The sequence below is a fragment of the Microtus oregoni genome, unplaced genomic scaffold (genome assembly GCF_018167655.1).
Source record: "Microtus oregoni isolate MIOR12 unplaced genomic scaffold, Mior012 000033F_ref0000390, whole genome shotgun sequence".
Classification (NCBI taxonomy): Eukaryota; Metazoa; Chordata; class Mammalia; order Rodentia; family Cricetidae; genus Microtus; species Microtus oregoni.
In genome coordinates this window covers 23,104,539-23,125,752 of record NW_024543092.1, presented here as the reverse complement: position 1 = coordinate 23,125,752, position 21,214 = coordinate 23,104,539, and the positions used below count along the sequence as shown (strand labels likewise).

The following is a 21,214-nucleotide window of genomic DNA, read 5'->3' as shown; positions in this document are numbered from 1 at the left end:
CTACTTCCAGTCCAGAATGACAGTTCCCGTCTTGTCTTTGACCCTGACCCTGCCGGAGGCATACTTGGTCTCCTGGCAGCCATTGCAGTACACAGTCTTGGTGGTGCCGTCTGGGAATTCCCTCCGCTTGAACCTGGCTGTGTGGATTTCCTTCTGTCCATTGCTGAACATGATGACCTTGTCTCCATTCCTGTAGAACAGAAACACCCTGTGTTGCCGCACAGAGGCCAACAGTGTGCGCGTGGAGGAACAAGGAATGAGTGATACCATAGCGCCACCCAGGTCCCCCAGTCTCTTCTGAGGGAGGAAGATGAAGCTTCCCAAGGAACGAGTAGGGAAGGCATTCTCAGGAAGGTGGGGATGCAGGGGCTGAGTGGGGAGCACGGACCCAGAGACCTGAGCTTGCAATATGAGATGGAGTGAGTGGGTGCATTAGAACTACTCAGTCCATGGCAGAAACACAGCAGAAAGAGCCCTGGGTGTGGGCACTGTGCTGACCAGGAGAGCCAAGGACACTCCAGACGGGGGCGGGGAGAGCTGATGAGGTTGAGGTCCTAGAGGAAACACGCCAAGGTCACACCAGAGTCGGGGCATACTGGGAACAGCTAAGGTGACTTCTTGATCTCTTGCCCAGGCTAGTAGACAGATATGACTGAAGGGCCTCATTGTCTGCACACACCAGCACTGAGACAGTGACTTAGTACACAGTTGTGCAGCTGAGAGTCTGCTTATACACCCTGCAATCGAACCCCACCCCTACACAGTGTAGCTTTGAGAGGTAGAGGCTGAAGATGGCACTCAATGGTTGGCAGGCTTCAGTCACCAAAATATCGACACGTGTCACCTCATAGCAGTGGGACATCCTGAGACACGCGTCACCTCAGAGCAGTGGGACATCCTGAGACACGCGTCACCTCAGAGCAGTGGGACATCCTGAGACAGGCATCACCTCAGAGCAGTGGGACATCCTGAGACACGCGTCACCTCAGAGCAGTGGGACATCCTGAGAAATTATTGTGATGTCAACCTGGGTGACCATGACATTAGTTGATGATGTAAACTGCGGTCAATCACTGAGCACCATTTGGGGGCACGAGACTGCCCCCAAAATTCTATGTCTATGCTCATATTCTCTATAAACAGATTTGAACTGAAGGCAAAAAGAACCTTGCAGGCCCAGTGACATTATTTTCTGGTGTCATTGTTGGTTTTTATAAATTTTTATTTATATATGTATGAGTGTTTGCCTGCATGTATATCTGCAAACTACATGAACACACCTGGTGCCCATGGAAGTCAGGGGAGGCCATCAGGTCCCCTGGGACAGGAGTCACAGAGGGCTGCAGGCTGTCACGTGGGTGCTAGGAACTGACTCTGTGTCCTTCCCAAGAGCAGCCGGGCTCTTAACCGTGGAGCCATCTCTCCAGCCCCTGCTGTTACGCTTAAATGAATGCCTAGATTTCTGCACACGTGTAAATGGCTGTGGATATGTTATAGAACACAAAGCCCAAGGTTGGGGTGCTGACCTTTTCACCGTCACACACGTCCCGTCAGGGAACACAGTCTCCTCACAGCCATCCTTAAGCTGCTTCACGGTCCCATCAGGAAACACCGTTTCCTTGGAGCCATCCGGGTAGAATTTTTCTGCAGAATACATTGTTTAAAGTACGTGTTATATCGGATGCATTTGGAACCTGTGTTGTTGTATCTAAATGACCTATACTGAAATATGAATGAGGACGATCAAATCAGAGGAGTGTAATTAGGACTGGCAGACATAACACCCAGCGCCCTCTTGATTCAGATTTAGGTAAGTGAGGTTTGGACGTAGTGTTGACAGTTTCTAGTGCATAACGGTTGGTAGATATTTTGGCTTGGTTATGCTGAAAAAGTGATACACCTTTGTTAGAAATCCAATTCAAGTTTCAAAGTCTGCTACTCTTCTTGTATGTGGACTTTTGGTAAAATCCATCACTAGTGGCAGGCAATATTTTGTATTGCAGTCCCATACAGAACTAAACAGGGGAAGGGAGGTGCTAGAGGCCATTGCTCCCTCAGCCTCTCATGTGACCTCTAACGCCACCTCACAGTCTGCCACCGCATCTTTCCCCTCACACTGCACTATATTTCTCTCTGAACCATGAGCCAAAACTAATTCTCCCTGGTCACAGCAGTGGGAAAGTAACCAAGACACTCTTGGAAATGCTTCTGCTGTCCCACATGAACTTGCAAAGGCAAGCTAGATCATCAACAGTCGCGGTGACATCAGCCTTGTGGTGACATCAGCCTTGTGTGGAGACAGTCCTCACTGTGGAGCACGCTGAAGCATTGCTGCACCTGCGCTTACACGCGAGCCGAGGCTGGCAACCGTGCATGACACTCCGCCATCTGTGCTTTTCCGTGTGCGTCCGTGGGCAGTAGAAGAGCTTACAAGCGGAACGCCACGGATCGGCTTCCACGTGTTCTTCTCATGACCCCATGCTTTGTGCACGTTTTGGCCAATGGTTGGTGGTTGTTGGCAGACAAAAAGGAGACATTAAGTATACTTAGGAAAAGACTGTGGTGTGGAATCTGACAGCCAAGGATGAACTCCGTGCAGTAAGTGCCTGTTAGCCCAGAACTCTGAAAAGCTAACTGGAATGTTGGTGCAATGCCCTGGAGAAGTAGGGACTCACTAGCTTGAGAATCTCAAAATCCCCTGACTGTCTGATGCAGAAGCAAAGCATTTGCTGAACTGCGCAGAGCACAGACACAGGGATGCCCCTGAAAAGTGGCAAGGCGGGTTGTGATGTTTCTTTCACCTTGTTTAGAATTGTCACAGGAGGATGTTCTGGAGACAGGAGCCGTGGATATAGACAGTGACCGAACTCAGAACCCCTGCTATACAGTTACTTGATACATTAGAGACATTCCACACACAGCAGCCAGGGTTCAAAGGACAGATATGTCTATCAAACCCTTTTATTCTTTTCATCAGACCTGGCTAATATCATCAACCACCTTATAGAGCATTTATGAATGAGCAAGTGTAATTTTCTTTCTTCTTTTTCTTATTTATAAATGCCTGACCTTAGCTTGGCTTAGTTTTAGACAGCTTTTCTTCTTTTTTTAAATTGATTTTTATTGAGCTCTACATTTTTCTCTGCTCCCCTCCCTGGCTTTCCCTTCCCCCTTCAGCCTCCCCCCCCCAAGTCCCCATGCTTTCAATTTACTCAGGAGATCTTGTCTTTTTCTACTTCCCATGTAGATTAGATCTATGTAAGTCTCTCTTAGGGTCCTCGCTGCTGTCTAAGTTCTCTGGGATTGTGATTTGTGGGCTGGTTTTCTTTGCTTTATTTTTAAAAACCACCTATGAGTGAGTATATGTGATAATTGTCTTTCTGTGTCTGGGTTAACTCACTCAAAATAATGTTTTGCATAAGATGACAACTTATGCTGGAGAGGATGTGGGGTAAAGGGAACACTCCTGCATTGCTGGTGGAAGTGCAAGCTGGTATAGTCCCTTTGGATATCAGTATGGCAATTTCTCAGAAAGTTGGGAAACAACCTTCCTCAAGACCCAGAAATACCACTTTTGGGTATATACCCAAATTGTACCACAAGGACATGTGCTCAACTATGTTCATAGCAACATTGTTTGTCATAGCAAGAACCTGGAAACAACCTAAATGCCCCTTGACAGAAGAATTGATAAGGAAAATGTGGTATATTACACAATAGAGTACTACACCGAAAAAAAATAATGACATCTTGAGATTTGCAGACAAATGGATGGATCTAGAAAATGTCATATTGAGTGATGTAACTCAGACCCAGAAAGACAAGCATCATATGTACTCACTCATAAGTGATTTTAGACATAAAGCAAAGAAAAGCAGCCTACTATTCACAATCCCAGAGAACCTAGATGACAATGAGGACCCTGAGATAAACATGGATGTTTCATGGGAAGTAGTAAAAGACAAGATCTCCTGAGTAAATTGGGAGCATGGGGACCATAGGGGAGGGTAGAAGAGGAGGGGAGAGGAAGGGGGAGGGAGAAGAGAAAATATATAGTTCAATAAAAATCAATAATTTTTTAAAAAAAGCATACTGGAAATGGGAAAAAATAAAAAATACTGTGTGTTAAAAAAAGTAACACAAACACTGAGAGCAACAATAAATGAATGGGACCTCCTGAAACTGAGAAGCTTCTGTAAAGCATAGGACACTGTCAATAAGACAAAAAGGCAGCTTACTGAATGGGTAAAGATCTTCACCAACCCCACATCAGACAAAGTACTGATCTTCAAAATATATAAAGAACTCAAGAAATTAGACATCAAAATTCTAAATAACCCAATTAAAAATGGGGTACAGAACTAAACAGAGAAATCTCAATAGAAGAATCTCAAATGACCTAAAGATATTTAAGGAAATGTTCAACATCCTTAGCCATTAGGGAAATGCAAATCAAAAACAAGTCTGAGATACCATCTTACACCTGTCAGAATGGCTAAGGTCAGAAACACTATAATGATAGCTTACACTGGAGAGGATGTGGAGTACGGGAAATACTCATCCATTGCTGGTGGGAATGCAAATTTGTATAACCACTTTGGAAATCAGTATGGCAGTTTCTCAGAAAGTTGGAAATCAACCTATCTCAGAATCCAGCAATACCACTCTTGGGAATATATCCAGAAGATGCTCAATCATACTACAAGGACATTTGTTCAACTATGTTAATAGCAGCATTATTTGTAATAACCAGAACTTAGAAACAACCTAGATGCCCTTCAACCAAAGAATGGATAAAGAAAATATGGCACATTTATACATTAGAGTACTACGCAGTGGCAAAAAAAAAAACAAAAACAAAAACAAAAAAACAGTGACATCTTGAATTTTGCGTGCAAATGGATCAATTAGAAAACACTATCCTGAGTGAAGTAGCCTAGACCCCAAAAGATGAATATGATATGTACTTATTCATAAGTAAATACTAGCTATAAACAAAAGATATTGAGCCTATAGTTCAGGATACTAGAGAAGCTAAGTAATAAGGTGAACCCTAAGAAAAACATATATAGATACTCCTGGAAAGTTGAAACAGACAAGATCGCCTGACAAAATTGGGAGCATGGGGTTGGGGGAGAAGGGAAGGTAGAAGGGGAAGAGGAGGCAAGAAAGGGAGGTGTATGTCTTCTGCCTTCATCAGGGACGGGTGAGGAGAACTTGAGGGAATGGGATAGTCGAGATGGAGGAAGGACAGAGATGAGAGGAAGGAAAGAGATATCTTGATTGAGGGAGCCATTAGGAAGAAACCTGGCTCTAGAGAATTTCCCAGGAATCCACAAGGATGACCTAAGACCCTAAGCAATAGAGGAGACAGTGCCTGAACTGGCCTTGCCCCGTAGTCAGACTGATGAATATCTTAAATTTCACCATAGGACCTTCATCCAGAAACTGATGGAAACAGAGGCAGAGAACCACACTGGAGCACTGGGCTGAGCTCCCAAAGTCCAGTTGAAGAGGGGAGGAGTGGAGTGAGAATATGAGCAAAGAGGTAAAGACTATGATGGGGACACCCACTGAAACAGTCTTCCTGAGCTAATGGAAGCTCCCCAACTCCAACCGGACTGGGAAGGAACAAGCATAGGTCCAAACTAGTCCCTCTGAATGTGGGTGACAGTTGCATGGCTGGGGCAGACTGATGGGTCACTGGCAGTGGCACTAGGATTTGTCCCTACTGCATGTACTGTTTTTTGGGAACCTATTCTCTTTGGATGGATGCCTTGCTCAGCCTGGATATAGTAGGGAGGGCCTTGGGCCTTTCACAAAGCAATGAGCCTTACTTACCCTCTCTAAGGATTAGATGGGGGTGGGGTGAGAGGGTATGTAGAGGGAATGGGAGGAGGGGAGGGAGTGGGAACTTGGTATGTATAATGAAAAAAGTTTGTTTTCTTTTAAAAAATAAATAAAGGAAAAGACAAAATTTAAAAATGATATTGAAATAACAAAAAATGACTCTGGGTATAATTTTGCCCTATGTACTCCATGGAATAATTTCTAATAAAAAACATTAAAATCTAGCTGGGCAGCCTGTTTTTTTAGTGAATCTAAAGGCTGTATGTCTGCTGCTTTTTCCCAGGATGCTCATATACCCCACCATCTCCTCCGGCACAGACACACAAGGCCCTGAGCCAGCAGGTCCAGGGTGACGTCACTCACCAGTCCACTTGTTCGGAAACTGCACGACTTCAACACCATCCGGGTAGGTTGTGTGTGTCGTCTGTGCATCTGCATAGTAGTAAATCTGTGAAGACCAGGGCATGCACATTGGGAGGCGGCCCCTAATGCTGTTGCATTTGAATCAGCTGAATCTGATTGATTGCTTCCCATAGGTGGCTCATGGTGCAGGCTCAGCAGATGGGTTCTGTGGGAACTTCCACAGTTCAGAACCACAGGCGGTGGGGAGGAGTGACATTTTATGTATATTTTAATAAATAAAGCTTGCCTGAAGACCAGAACACAAAACAGCCACACTAGTCAGCCATAGAGGCCGGGTAGAGGTGGTGCATACCTTTACTCACAGCACTAGAGAAGAATAAAGGGCGGGAGGAGACAGGAACTCGCTCTCTTTTCAGCCTTAATATTCCATAGCCGTAAGAGCTCTCTAGTGGCTAGGCTGCTTTGCTTTTCTGATCTTCAGCTTGAGCCCAGTAGGTTAGCTCAGGCCAGTGGAAGAGCACCTGATAATTCACGGCAGAGGATGGGGAGCTGGTGGGACACCACTGACCTGCAAATCTGCCGGCTGAGACCATAAAAAATCTCGCTTGCATCAAACACCAAGGACGAAATTCTCATTAACAAGAAGGTTCTGATCTTTCTCCTCCCCTCCCCTCCTGACACCAGGAGAGGAGAAGGATGTGCATCTGGGGACTGTTGCTCCTGACTGTGGCTCTGACTCAAGACAAGACAAGTATGCTCACTGCACGCACCACTCTCTGGTCAGACTTGACCTTCTTCATGTCACCATTAAAGAACTTGATGAGGGTCGTCTTCTTGTCGGCACTGATCTCCTTCCTGGTTCCGTTGGGGAAGGTGATGATTGTCCGCCCGTCGCGGAGTACTTGCTCCACCTTGATGGAAACACAAAGACTCGGGGTGAAGACCTGTGACAAGCACAATTGCCACGGCTCCACTGTTTCTCCTTGTATTCAAAATCACTGCGCACAGCTTGTCTGGCATGGTGATTACTAACACACACACACACACACACACACACACACACACACACACCATCCTGCATTTGCTTGTCAATAGTAAGTGTTATGGTCTGTTCCTCCATGTCTGCCTTCCTTGTGCTGAGGCTGTGTGTTTGCCATGGGTCTGTAAGATCTAAGGTCATAGGAGTGATGAACCCGTACCCTGGGCACAATTACTATGTAGAAATGAACTTGTATGCATTTTTTGTCCTTCCTGTCTTCTCCTTTCCACTCATACACTACACTCATGGCTTCAGTGAATAATTAGCAAACAGGCAGCTTCATGTGCACACTGCTAGACTTTTGGTAGGAGACATTACCCTGTAAAGATCAGTGTAAACAAAGACACTTGCAGAAATAACCTCAATTTGGGGAGTTAATATATGTGTACTTTAAAAGCTCCATGTAGAATTTATTAATTATGCCACGCATTGTAACTATTCTTAGCACAGCTGGAACTGTAGGAGCTGATTCATCAGAGTTAAAAACCAACACTTCTGAACTAATCAGAGAACTAGCCAACCAAAACCAGCTGACAGCCAATACAGCAGAGGTTTGAGCTAAGTCTACACTCTTATGTCCTTGCTCACAAATACAGCAGCTGAATGCGTAAGCTGTGTGCAGGTCAGAACCAGAAGACGAGTTCTTGTTCTCAGCCAACCAGAAAAGCTCCAACGAGGCTTCAGTGGCCAGCTGCCTCTCTCAATAACAAAGCGCACTGTTCTAAGGCTCTACACGGGGAGATCATAAAATCAACCACAGTTGCGCGAACCAATCCAGGAACCGTGCTTCAGCCAATAACCAGCACAGACGATGGTCATTGTATAAGACAGTAGTGGAGCTGACCATTTCCTGTCACCTCATGCAGTGTGGCACTGAGCATTTCTGAGGTTTGTGGTGATGCTGGGCCAATGTGCCTGTGTGTGATACGTCACAGACCGCTATCCAGTCTGCACCAGAAACTGACAACAGACAACAGACAGTGACTCGTGCGTTTGCTCTCCCAGACATGTCGTCTTTATTTCAGTGCCTTTCTCACTGTGCGGGACACGTCCTGCATGGTAGTGTGACTGCTGCCCATGCCGCCTTGCTCCTCACATTTACCATGTCTCTTGCTTGCACCACAGGGTCATGTGGAGTAACTGAGGATGTTCACACAATGGTGACGTCACCAAACGCCGTTCTGAGAGCATGTCATCACTCAGTCATGTGTGATCATGTCATTTTTAAAGTATATTATAAGGACAGAGTACAAGCTGGTGGTACGCCTTTAATGCCAGTACCCAGGAGGTAGAGGCAGGTGGATCTCTGTGAGTTCAAGGCCAGCCTGGCTTACAGAGCAAGTCCCAGGGGCAGTCAGAACTGTTTCACAGAAAACCGTCTTTAAAAACAAAAACAAAGCAGCTACCTCCTCAAAAATAGGATCTGAGCCATCAAAGAGGATGTAAGGCTTATTATATTCTAGTTTAGACTTTGCCATGGATTTTTTATTTTTAGTGGTAAATAAGTGTGTAAAATGTATTTGATAGTGAAGGTGTAAAATTTAATCTGACTCCTCACCGATTCCAAATGGCTGTTCTCACTACAGAAGAGCATTGAGAGGTATAGACTTTGGGTCTGGTTAATTTTAGTGTGTGACTTTTCTTACTGCAATTCTTCTACAATGAAGTTTTAATTAAAAATAGATACAGTTTACAATATAAAAATAATCGAACAATTCAGCATATTCCATGTAAGACACACATAGACTGATCCAAGACGAAGGATCAGAAGAGGCAGTAAGGTGATGGGGACTGTAAGGGAGGTGGTACCCAGGGAGGTGGTACCCAGGGAGGTGGTACCCAGGGAGCAGGGCAGTGAGGTCAACGCACAGCAGAATAAGATGCCACAGACACCTGCTTCTCACATCCATCCTTGTGGCTCCCGGAGACCAAGGGCCTGATTGGTGTGTAACTCGCTGGACACTAACCAGCACCGCCCTGCTCCCTACGGGTCTCGTCGTGTGGGCTGTGCTCAGCTGTGTTTCTTTGCCCGATAACTGTGCAAAACAGCTAAAGAAGGGGTCTAGGGATGCAGCTCAGTTGGTCACTGCTTGTCCAGCATGCTTGAAGCCCTGGGTCCCATTCCCAGCCTAGCCTGACAGGATGCGGTGTCACACGCCTCTTATCCTAGCACTTGGGAGGAGGAGGCAAGAGGACCAGAAACCCAAGGTCATTGTGCTACCTAGTGGGTCCATAAAGGCTGAGACCTGTCTAAGAGCAGAAGAGGGGGAAGGAGAAGGGGGCTGGGAAGGAGGAGGAGGAGGAAGAGCAAGAGGAGGAGATTTTAGTGAAAAACTGTGACGTCAGGAAGCTTTCCTTCTTCCTCTGCTCAGCCCAGAGGAGACTCACTCCAGCAAGAGAGGCTGAAGGTGAACTGGGCCATCATCGCTTCAGCTGCTTGCTTGGGCCACAGCAGCTCCTCCTTCCCATGGTCCCCAAGTCAACCCCAGTCCCCTGGCAGTAGATCTCTGGGACAAAATGCTTCTTGAGGTAGCAGTGGGTGTCACTGCGGTGAGAGCGGCAGGTATTTGTCACTGGAAGCAAACTGCTCAGTGATGCTCTGGAGAGGTGTGGCCACCAGCCTGTAGCTCCAGGACAGCCTGCACAGGGAGAGTGGCTGGGAAGAGCTGTGTTCCACAGACACCTACCTTGCCATTTGGGTGTCGCTTTTCCTGTGTCTCCTTATCCTTCTTGGTGTTCATGGAGCGTGGTACTTCTTTAGATGGTCCTGATCTTGCAATGAGATTCTGTAGAGAGATTAAAACCATTGCCTCCTGTGGCCCCCTGTGAGGACTACAGGGCCTCATCAACACTGGCTCTTGGGACCAAGTTTATGTTTGTAAAGCTATTTCTCTCATCTTATGGACCATGCTTGATCCGTACCAGGGTGAGCAAGATGGCAGTCACCAAATTCTGATTCTGACTGCACATCACTCAGGCCTCGAGATGCATCGGTAGCAGGAGTTTACGAGGTAACTAAACCCATCTCACATTGCTGATAATGATACTGACTGCTTTTAGGGAACCCCACCCCCCATTGCCCACCTTCACATGGTTTCAAAGTACTTTTCAGCCCACATTTCCTCCTGTGGAGAAAATCGCTTATTCTGTTGCCATTCCTCTCAGACACTGTGCAGCTATGAGGTGACCCTGGCTATAGATCTTGGCCTTTTACTCTGTTCATTTCCACTGAGAATTGAAAATAAAGAAAACAAAACAGAATAAAAATTTTGGCTTCTGGATCCTTAAGGTCACAGAAGCTTGACCTGCCTTTGGCCACTGGCCTAATGCTGCCCTCCATTGACAAAGGGTTGCCTTGTTTCTCTCTTTTGAAAGGTAGAGAGTGTCAGAGACTAGGGTCGTTTGCAGCCATAATAACCTTCCGCGCTCATGAAAAAGGGATGGAGTGGCAGCCCCTCCACTGTCACTGTCACCACCTCCAGGTCTTAACGCCCCAGCTTCCCCACCAGGTGAAATCCTACCTACCTGCAGCCACAGTGTATTCTGGGAAAAACTAGAGAGGAGCCTGCTTGTTTGAGCCTGCATGAGAAGCTCACCTTCAGAACTCTCTGGGTTGGAGGACCATATATCTAAAAGAGCAGAGAAGAGCTTTTCAAAAGACTGCATGCATAGAGTGAGAAGGTTGTATTCCCCGTGTGACTAAGTTTCCAACATGTTCTCGTTGTTCCTGGGGTCGCTGTGCACATGCCGTCGACTGATTGCGTGAAATCATGAAATGTTGAGTGGAGACAGTCAGCCCTTGTCTGCTGACTCTGTCGTCACTAGAGTTGTGGTTCAGAAGACTAAGCTAGCAGAGGGTGGTGTCTGTTGTGCAGCTGCTTTTGCCCCAGGAAGGGACGGGCACAGGAAGAGAAACCCAGGGACAACTGCCCACTGGACACGTGGAAGGAAACAGAGGCAGCGGGGGAGGGAGTACTGTGTATCCAGGGCAGTGGGGAGCAGGTAGAAAGGTCACCGTCGCCAGGGAACTGACAGCCACACACCCACAGCCGAGAGCAGAGAGAAGAATGCATAGATGCTTGCTTGCTCTCAGCCGGCTTTCTCATCTCCTTCAGGACCCCTTGCACAGTGCTTATCAGACACAGGCCAACCTGATATAAACAATTCCCCAACCAGGTTCTCTTCCAAGGCGATTCTAGGTTGTGCCAAGTGGACATAACCAACACACAGAGTGTGGGAGGCTTGGGCATTTGGACAGTGCTCTCTATATGGCGTGCTGCTGAAGAAGGTTTGGTTGCTATGACCTCGATAGAAGAAGTATAGTACTTGGCTCCACTTCCAGTTTGCTCTGCTTTTTGTCTGTGGTACCTACCCTTAGGAGCTGGCCCTTTGGAACCATAAACCCAGTAGATTCTTCCTGCTGGAAGTTGATGTGGTCGTGGTGCTTTACAATAGCGATAGAAAAATAACTGATTCACAAGGGTCCAGAAATGTCACACAGGCTCAGGGAGAGACAGCGCTGTGCTGACGCATGCACAATGGTTCAGGGCTCAATATGCCAAAGGGGGCTCACGTGGGCCACCAAAGAGGGTAGGTAAGAATCAGGCTACAGGAGGATGAGGGCTCTCTCTTCCCACTAGGGGTGCCGCTGAGCCTGGTAGCCAAGGCTCTGTGCAGACTCCACAGCAGAGTTCGAGCACACCCTGAGCTCAGGGGCGCAGAGTGTGGCGGTCACCACTGTCGGCAGGCCTCAGTGGGACATTCTCCCTGCCACTGTGGGAACCCACAGCTGGCACCCACGGAGACAGGAGAGCCTGGATAGACAGTTTGAGCTCAGGGGAAGATCAGGCAATTGCTGGGCAAGAACAGATAAAACAGGCAGGTAATGTCACATGCCAGCAAGCAGAAAGGGAAGGGCTAAGGATGGCCCTGAACAGCCAGCCTGGGCTCTGCTGCAGTGTTGAGAGAGGTGACCGAGACAGATGAAGGAGCTTGAGGAGGAATCAGACAGAGAGTGGCCAGGCCCACGTGTCACATCCCTCCCTGGTCCCAGGGAGCTCTAGGGACCTCACCCACATGCCACATCTCTCCCTGGTCCCCTGCCACTTCATTCCTCTCACCAGCCACTGACTCTGTGTCCAGAGCTGTGGTGTCCGATGGTGGTTCTGGTGATATCCTGCCAAGGCGCGTTTGCACAAACTTGGAAGACAGGTGCATAACCTGGATGTAGAGAGAGTCAGAAAACCAGTGATGCCACCAGACCAGTAACCGGATGCTGTGCACAGCTGTGTCAGCTTCCAGACACCTTAATCACGTCATGTCTCAGACTCTGCCAAGAGTACTGGCTCCGTTCCCTGAACTCAGGCAATTGACCCAAAATAGGGAATTTCCACCCATATAATCGTTTTGTTTTTAAAGATAACTTCAGTTCTGTTTGGCTTCTTGTTTTAATACTGAAGGCATGTGTGAAGACACTCACTTTTCTGATCTATAGGAACAGTTACAATTTACAAATCCCCGAGCCCGTTTTGAGTGACAGATGGAATGCTCTTGTTGGACTTCATGTAGCTGGGATAAGCAGGATGTATTCTTGGGGTGGGGAGGTGAGGAGAGGGAGGTTGGCAAAATGTATTCTGCTCAAGCGTGAGGGTTGACGTTCAGATCCCTAGAACCCACAAAAGGCCAGGTGGGGCAGCATGCCTAGAACCCCAGCATCCAGAAAACAGAGACCAGAGGTCCCTGAGGCTTACTAGTCAGAGCCCAGTCAACCGGTGTAGTCAACCATGCTCAGTTAGGGAGCTTGTCTCAAAATGCCAGGGGACGGCCCGATGGTTAATTAAGAGCTTTGCTAGCATTTCAGAGGGACCCCCGTCTGGCTCCCAGCTCTCATGTTGGATGGTTCACGATTGCCTGTAACTCTAGCTCAAGGGGATCTAGCACAACCTTTTCTGGCCTTTATGGGCATGCAGAGGGCGCATGTGCACCAGCATGTAAAAATAACTCAGAGAAATGATGTGGAAACAGATAGAGGAAGACAATGGACACAGAGAGAGGGGGAGAGAGAAAGGACAGGGAGGGAAGGAGAGAGGGGGAGAGAGACCATACACAAGCGGTACAAGTTCCCAAGGTCACCTTTTCATCAAAAGACATAAAAGATAGTCTTTCATCTAAGGAGTCTGTTCCTCCAGTGGCCATTGTGCTTCCGTTTTGAAGACTTCCGGAAGGGACATCTTCTCTGTCGTCCCATGATGTTGTTTTCTCTGAATCGATCCCCTCTATTCTTACGTACACAGGCTAGAAACAAACGTGGGGGCATTTTCATCAACATCAGATAATCCAGTCCAAAAGTACCAATTAACGCACCATGTTTGCTACCCCCACAGCGTTTTCAGTTCCCTGGGGGAGCAGAAGGGAAGCTGCTGTCTGTACACCTTCCCACACAGTCTCAGTCTAGAACCATTGCACTCTGAAGTCTAGAAAGGGTTTGATACCATGCTTAATAAAGAACATGAAACCAAATTTAACAGATTTTAAGAAAACTGAGTTTCTAGCCTTTGTGCTATTTTAAAAATCAGTGGTTCTGTTGTATGGCTTAGCTTGCCACTCATCACTTGCCTTCAAGCACACAGATAACTGATTACACGTAGTCTCTTCTGCTGTGGCCCCACACTCACCCCAAACCGCTGCACACGGAGTCTCATGCAGACAGGCAATGAGTGCAGAGCCACCAGAGGCCTGTGAGGACCCCCAAGGGGCAGCAATGCCTAGGCTTAAAGGGCACAGGGAGGGAAACCCTCATTTTAATCTGCTCTAATATTGAATAATATTGAATGTCTTCATAATGGCTTGAGCTAGGAGCCTTGGACTGGATGTCCTACATGTTGGTGATATTAGACTGCTGTTGGGTGTGACCTGTGACCTGCCACCTGCTTCTTGCAGACACCAGTTCCAAACAATCACAGGACCCAAAAGATAAACAACTCAACCCTCGTGCCCTTGCATTAGGCAACTTCAGCTGAGCATATGGGGAAGTAGGAAATGCGGAACACTTCAACAATATTAGTTAAAGTTTTTCATACAGTATTTTCCCTCTCTCTCAACTACTCCCAGATTCTCCCCACCTCCCTACCTAGCCAACTTCATGTTCTCTCTCTCTCAACCCCCCAAAGCAAACAGAGAAATGAAATAAAAACAAACTAGAAAAAAAAGAGCAAGACAAAAAGAAACAAAATACAGGCACACAAAAACAATGAACCAAACAACAACAACAACAAAACCCAACAACTACAGAATCTGTGTTGTGTTGGCCAGCTACTCCTGGGTGTGGGCCTGCCTTGGAGTGTGGTTGATGAGCCCAGCTACTCTCCCCTTTCCTGGCAGCTACCATTTGTAAATAGCTTTTTGGTCAAAGGTGGGACCTTGAGTCCCCTCCCGTTCTGAGCTCTGAGTGCCGGGATTTCACATGGTTTGAACCTGTGCATCACGGTGTGCTGGCACAGTCTCCCTGAGTTCACAGTGCATCAGCCCTGTTCTGTCTGGATGGTGCTGTTTCTGTGGAGTCACCGATCACCTCTAGTTTTACAATCTTCCCACTCCCTCTTCCACATAGATCCCTGAGCCCTGAAAGGAGGGTTTTGATGAAGACAGCCCATCTAGGACCAAGTGCCCCAAAGTCTGTGTGTGTATTGTACATCTGTGTTTCTCTATGTTAATGCCCATCTACAGCAAGGAGAAATGTTTCTGATGAGGGTTTCGGTAGCACTGATCTATGGATCTAGCAATGTGCTGTCAGGATATCTTCTGTTAGCAGAATAAGAACATTTGTGTTTTTTCCTAGGCCCATGACCTATCCAGTTTCTGTTTCTGGACCGGTTTAGCAGTGGCAGGTATGGGTCCCCCCTCATGGAATGGGCCTTAAATGCCATAAGGAAGTGGCTGGTTACTCCCGTAACATGGATGCCATGGTTGCCCCTGTGTATCCTGCAGGCAAGTCTCTGTTTTTGGTAGCGTGCCTGTAGTGGGTGACACTGATGTTACCGTTCTCCTCTGGTGGCCTGCGGAATTACCTTACAGCACCGTGAACACTAGCAGCAGGGTTGAAGCTTCTAGTGGGATATCAGCTTAGGTTCTCCATGTCAGTGAAGACGTTGTGTCTTCAGTTTGTGGGGAGCAACCAATAGCCTTAGCCATGGCCTGCTATGTTTGGGGAGTTCAAGGGACCCCTTTGGCCAATGACTCAACAAGATGTAGTCCATTCCCATCACTAGAGGATTTATTTGGTGGGATAATATGTCTAGTTGGGGCATCGTCTTTCCTGTTATATGCTGACTCCATTTAAATTCCCTTCATATACATACATACATACATACATGTTTTGGAAACTTCGACAGCAGTAGGATCCCACGTGACTTTTCAGAAGGCCTTTAGTTACACAATACTCATGGAACTGGCCAAAGACCTGAGATACAGGTATTCCTCTGGAGGCTGTCTATAAATGTGGCCTTGGTATTCTATGTTGCACACTCTCCTCTGAGGAAGAAGGGTCAGTGTGAACCTCTGGCACCATTTCTCCAGGGATCACTTACATTGTGCACCCCATAAACACGTGTACACAAGGCAGACCTTTTGACACCATCACTAGAATGGTGTTTGAATACAGATAACTCTGGGCAAATTTAAAAATGTGGCATTTACCGCCTTGATTTTTTCGTTGTCATTCAAAGGTGGGTGTGTGCGGTTTAGAGGCTGTTCTTATCTACAGTCACGTGAGGAGCAGAATTGTGCAGTCAGTGAGCTTTTGAGACTGACCTCTGACAGAGACAGAGGAATACCCTGCAGACTCGTGGGCACATCTTACCCACATACCCACATGAGCAAAGTTTAACGGAGGCAACGCGGTAGCAAAGGCCACATAAAATCTCCCATAGGGCCCCACTCAGCTTCCACCAGTGACAGCAGCCTGCTCTCAGTCACTAATCACAGGGTTATACCTCTCTCCTATCTCCCCTGTGACTCGGTTGGGTTAATGACAGAATCTAGTCCACCACTTAAGGTAAAGTAGGACCCTAGAATCCGGAGGTGGCCTGGTCAGGTGTCCAGCTGTTCCATCAGAGCCTGGGAATTCCTGGAGACAGAGTGGCGACATGCTCTGCTCCCAGGGCTCCCGGGACGGTCACTTCTGTGTGACCTATGACTGAGAGACAGAGTGCCCAGGGGAGACAGCATGCCTGCAAGGGAGGGGACATGCCTCCTTGTGCCATTAACCCTGCAACGCAGAAAGTCTGCTGTACCAGAGTATTAGTTGTTCTTGCTGTGGGTGGCAAGGTGACAGAAGATTTTGTGGCCCCAACACTCTGCTGCTTCAGGGCCTTCAGTTCCTCACGGAGCTCCTGGTTCTCCTTCATCAGAGCGTCGATCTGGCTTTGGAGGTCTCTGTGAGCCACACACCAACAAGACGCCTGTCTTGAGACCTCTGCTGCAAGGTCGCAGATCTGCTTCTGCAGTCCCTGAGGTGGGGAAAGAATGACAGGCACTTCTCAGGAACCCTGAGGGAGTACTGACACCCCCCCCCCCCCCCCCCCGCGCCAAAACAGAGTCCACGCCCACAAGGGGTTGTGGACTTCTGAGATGTTGTTCTCCAAAGAGAAATCAGGTGTCCACAGCTTTAGCATTGTCAAGCGTGTCCACTAGGACTTACTCCACACACGCTAACCAGATCTAAGGGCTGGTGAGGTACGGCCACCGCTAGAGCATTTCCGTGAAAGAAGTTCACTTCTCTTGCGCAGCCTTCTCCTCTGGGGTAGTTGAGAAGGGGTTGCCACCATGGGTCCAAAAACGACGGAGACCCAGCCTCTGGTCCTAACTTCATTAATCCCTTGCAGGGGTGACCTCCGAGAGAAGTGAGGGAAGCAGAGGCACCTGCCCACATCACAGGACAGTTAGCTCCACCCCTGAGCATGCCGCTGGGAAGGACAAGGCCTGGTCTAGGGACACCTCCTCCCCACGGCAATTGCTTTCCCACCAGTTGCTGCCCCAGACCTCTGAGGTTAGGTTTGTCCTTTGTCCTGTCACTTTGACAGGACCTCCTGCTCGGTGTTGAAGGTGTCCCTGCCAAGCTCTACCACCTCTGTGGGAAACGTCATTGAAGGTGGTGTGTGTGTGTGTGCGCGCGCGTGCGCGTGTGTGCGTGTGCATGTGCACGTGGGTGTGAGTGTGTGCGCACATGCGTGTGTGTGTGCATGTGGGTGGGTGTACGTGCATGTGTGTGTATGTGTGTGTGGTGTGTGTACATGGGTGTGCATGGGTGTGAGTGTGCCCATGGATGTGTGTGCTTGTGGATGTGGATGTGTGCGTGTGTGCGCACATATGTGTGCATGGGTGTGTGCGCGCATGTGTGAGTGTGTGTGTGTGGCAGCTATTTCCAGAAGCCTGTTGTTTTCCTCTTCAATAGTGAGGAACAGACTTCTCTTTCCTTCCCTAAAGATTATCACTAAGAGAAAGACCGCATATCGGATGGACTGAATCTTAGAGAGAGAATGGAATGACAGGCATTAGAGAACACCTTCCTGACCATCTCGTTCTCCTAGTTCTGGAGACAATGGGGGAGGGATTGCATTTTAGTTTTAATATTCTTCCTTTCTGGGAACTTTGTCACTAACACCAAATTTGGAGGATTTGGGCAGAGAGCAACGACAGTAAGGGCACTTAGGGACCCAAAGTGTGTCTCTGCCAAACAAACCCAGGGACACGTTTTGTTTTTTATTAATATTTGTTAATTGCACATTTCGATGAGAGATTGCTGTGATATTCCTCCAGCACACAAAGTGTCACAAATGCATCCTACAGTTCTGATCTTCCTGGAGGAGACAGGGCCCCCAAGGGACACTTGGAACTGGGGGCCTTGGATGTCCAGTGAAGAGCAGTGTTAAGCGTCCAGATCCAGGACGTGTGTGCTGGAAGGAGCACTTGGCAGGGGATCAGCTGCGCTAGTCAGCTTCCTATCCACTCAGAAAATAACAGAGGGAGCCAACTTAGAAGGGAGAAAGTTTGGTTTAAGCTACTGGGTTCAAAGCTTTCAGTTCACAGCTGCTGGGCTCCACCACTTTGGGCTTGTGCTGAGACAGAACTGTTCACCTTAGGACAGCCAGGAGGGAGGGAGGGAGGAAAGGAGAGAGAGAGAGAGAGAGAGAGAGAGAGAGTTGTGGAAAAGCCTGGGTCTTCACTAGCTCTTTCAAAGGCATACTCCTAACGACCTAACTTCATCTGCCTTCACCTCTACCAACTGCCAATAGTGGTGCCATGTGAACATCAATGTTACACACGGATGTGATCTTTGGGGGACGTCTGGGACTCAGACTGTAACTCCAATGTTACACATGTGTGTGCTCTTTGGGGGACGTCTGGGACTCAGACTGTAACTCCAATGTTACACATGTGTGTGCTCTTTGGGGGACGTCTGGGACTCAGACTGTAACTCCAACTACAGTTTCCCAGACCTTAGAAAACCTTAATACCAACAAGCCACCGGCCAGTGAAGAGGGATGAACAGCGTGACAGTGACTAGGGGTCAAGCTATTTAAAACAAAAACAAGATTCAGGGATGCCTGAGAACTCAAGAAGACCCCCGTTTTGCCTTCCCCATCAGAAGAACACCATTTTCTTAACATTTACTCATTAGGAAACACAGCCCTGTGACCCTGTGATGTTCTCTGTGGGCTACTTTATAAAAGCGATGCTCATATCCCCGTCTTTCTTCAACAGTGCTGCATGACCTCTATAGTTAGGGGCTCACGTCCTGTCCCTCCACACACATTAGGAATCTGGCACAGTGTGGGACACCCAGTAGTGGGATGCTGTTCCTGAGGAGCCCCAGGGACAGCTCTACGCACGGCAGTCTCTTCTGCTTGTGGATATAAGCCCTTTGCTCCATCCTCACACCCCGCTCTGGGAAGAGAGCTAGAACATGAATCTTCTCTGAAGAGACTGGAACATCCAAGAGTCCTCTCATGCCTCAGAGAAAAGAACACGCCCTTCCCTTCTCATGTACTCTGTGAAAGCCATGCCTCCAGGCTCCCACCTCTGCATGCTTGGGCTACTGTTGGCTACTCAGTGACTTCCCCTACGGTCTCTGAGTCCCTTACTGCAAGGGGATCCTCACACATTTGGTCAAAAGGCCACAGGTTTTATGCTGCAGCCAGAGTGCAGACTCTGCAATATTAGCAGGCCACCCCTAATGATACCCCACCCAGTACTGACAAAATAAGATATGTTTAGGCGAGGACCTAGTGCTAAAGAAACACTGTCAGCATCAAAGTTGTGATGGCTGTGTCTCTAGACCCTCAGCGTCCACAGTGAGCCCTCAGATATGCTGCGATTGTGTGTTCCCAGCTTATAACAGCTACTGGAAGCCAGAGAGCTCTAAACTTCACACTCCAGGTTTTCCGTGGACCTCTTCAGTTGACCCAGTGAGCACTGCAGCCTTGTCCTGAGAATAAACGGGGTCAGATCCTAAAAGAGGTTATAGCCTCACATGGAACAAGGAGATGGATAATGTGGAATGGGTGTGCACGCGTGCGTGTGCCTGTGTGTGTGTGATGGATAATGTGGAAACAGTATGTGCATGTGTGTGTGATGGATAATGTGGAAGCAGTGTGTGTGTGCGTGTGTGTGCATGTGTGTGTGCGTGTGTGTGCACGTGTGTGTGCTCATGTGTGTGTGTGTGCACGTGTGTGCACGTGTGTGCACATGTGTGTGCATGCATGTGCACGTATGTGTGCGCACATGCATGTGTGTGCACATGTGTGTGCATGCATGTGCACGTATGTGTGTGCACATGCATGCGTGTGCATGTGTGTGAGTGTGCATGTGTGTGATGGATAATGTGGAAACAGTATGTGCATTGTGTGTGCAGGCATGTGTGTGTGATGGATAATGTGGAAGCAGTGTGTGTGTGCGTGTGTGTGCATGTGTGTGCGTGTGTGTGCACGTGTGTGTGCATGCATGTGCACGTATGTGTGTGCACATGCATGCGTGTGCATGTGTGTGAGTGTGCATGTGTGTGATGGATAATGTGGAAGCAGTGTGTGTGCGTGTGTGCACATATGTGTGTGTGAGTGTGCAAGTGTGTGATGGATAATGTGGAAGCAGTATGTGCATTGTGTGTGCGGGCATGTGTGTGTGATGGATAATGTGGAGGCAGTGTGTGTGTGCGTGTGTGTGCACGTATGTGTGTGCACATGCATGCGTGTGTATGTGTGTGTGAGTGTGCAAGTGTGTGATGGATAATGTGGAAGCAGTATGTGCATTTGTGTGTGCATGTGTGTGCGGGCATGTGTGTGTGTGCATGCATGTGTATGTGTGTGTGTGTGATGTGGAAGCAGTGTGTGCGTGAGTGCGTGTGTGTGCATGTGTGATGGATAATGTGGAAGCAGCATGTGCGTGTGTGTGTGTGCGCGCGCGCGCGTGCGTGTAAGGATCAGGGAGTTTGGTGGCACGGTTTAAGGAATATAAATGTCCTGAAAATACTGACACATTTTTCAGCAGCCTGGAGCCTTCTCCAGACCTAGAAGAAGGGAGGCAATGTGTTCTGCATCCTCAGCTCTGCACCTGCCACTCAAAGTCACCACAGACCCTGGATCAGGGTTTCTCTAGGAGAACGCAGCACCCCAGCTCAGAGTGAGCTCACACTGCAACGGCCCTAAGGGACAACTTGAGTTTTAGAAAGGAGCGGCAGGTCTCAAGACAAGAGGCAGAGTCCTGCCCAGTACATTCCCCATCCAAGAAGACACGCTGCTTCTTGGCTTGGCTTACCACAGGCTCCTCAGGTTTGCTGTTCTCCCCAGAGACCAGGGCTGTAGCATCCATCTCCTTCTCATGCTTGGCCCCTGCTCCCTGACTCGGGTCCTCTAACATGGCAGGCCTCCACTGACTCCTTAGCCTCGAGGTGACCGGTAAGCATTCTGG

At 48.2% G+C, this 21,214-nt stretch overlaps 1 protein-coding gene across 2 annotated transcripts; it reads right to left on the bottom strand.

Moving 5' to 3' along the window:
* On the bottom strand, positions 1-21,214 carry LOC121466614 (T-complex protein 10A homolog 2-like). 2 transcript variants are annotated; one of them, XM_041680393.1, is made up of 10 exons: positions 21,062-21,214; positions 16,423-16,758; positions 14,122-14,164; positions 13,385-13,542; positions 12,373-12,472; positions 10,778-10,881; positions 6,984-7,124; positions 6,214-6,298; positions 1,527-1,644; positions 1-190 (listed from the first exon to the last, which is right to left on the bottom strand). In XM_041680393.1, the coding sequence occupies exons 1-10, from the start codon at positions 21,161-21,163 to the stop codon at positions 1-3; spliced, it is 1,377 nt and encodes a 458-aa protein (XP_041536327.1). In that variant the 5' UTR covers positions 21,164-21,214. The 2 variants fall into 2 exon arrangements, with proteins under 2 accessions (XP_041536327.1, XP_041536326.1); XM_041680392.1 differs by lacking the exon at positions 14,122-14,164 and adding an exon at positions 9,940-10,038 and having other exon boundaries at positions 13,385-13,546; positions 16,543-16,758; positions 21,062-21,163.

Coding starts and splice junctions, on each gene's coding strand:
- LOC121466614 (XM_041680393.1), bottom strand. CDS start 21,163: ATGTTAGAGGACCCGAGTCAGGGAGCAGGGGCCAAGCATGAGAAGGAG. Junction 10,882..12,372: donor GGACACAGAGTCAGTGGCTG/GTGAGAGGAATG, acceptor CTGCTCTTTTAG/ATATATGGTCCTCCAACCCA. Junction 1,645..6,213: donor GTTTCCGAACAAGTGGACTG/GTGAGTGACGTC, acceptor TGTATTCTGCAG/AAAAATTCTACCCGGATGGC.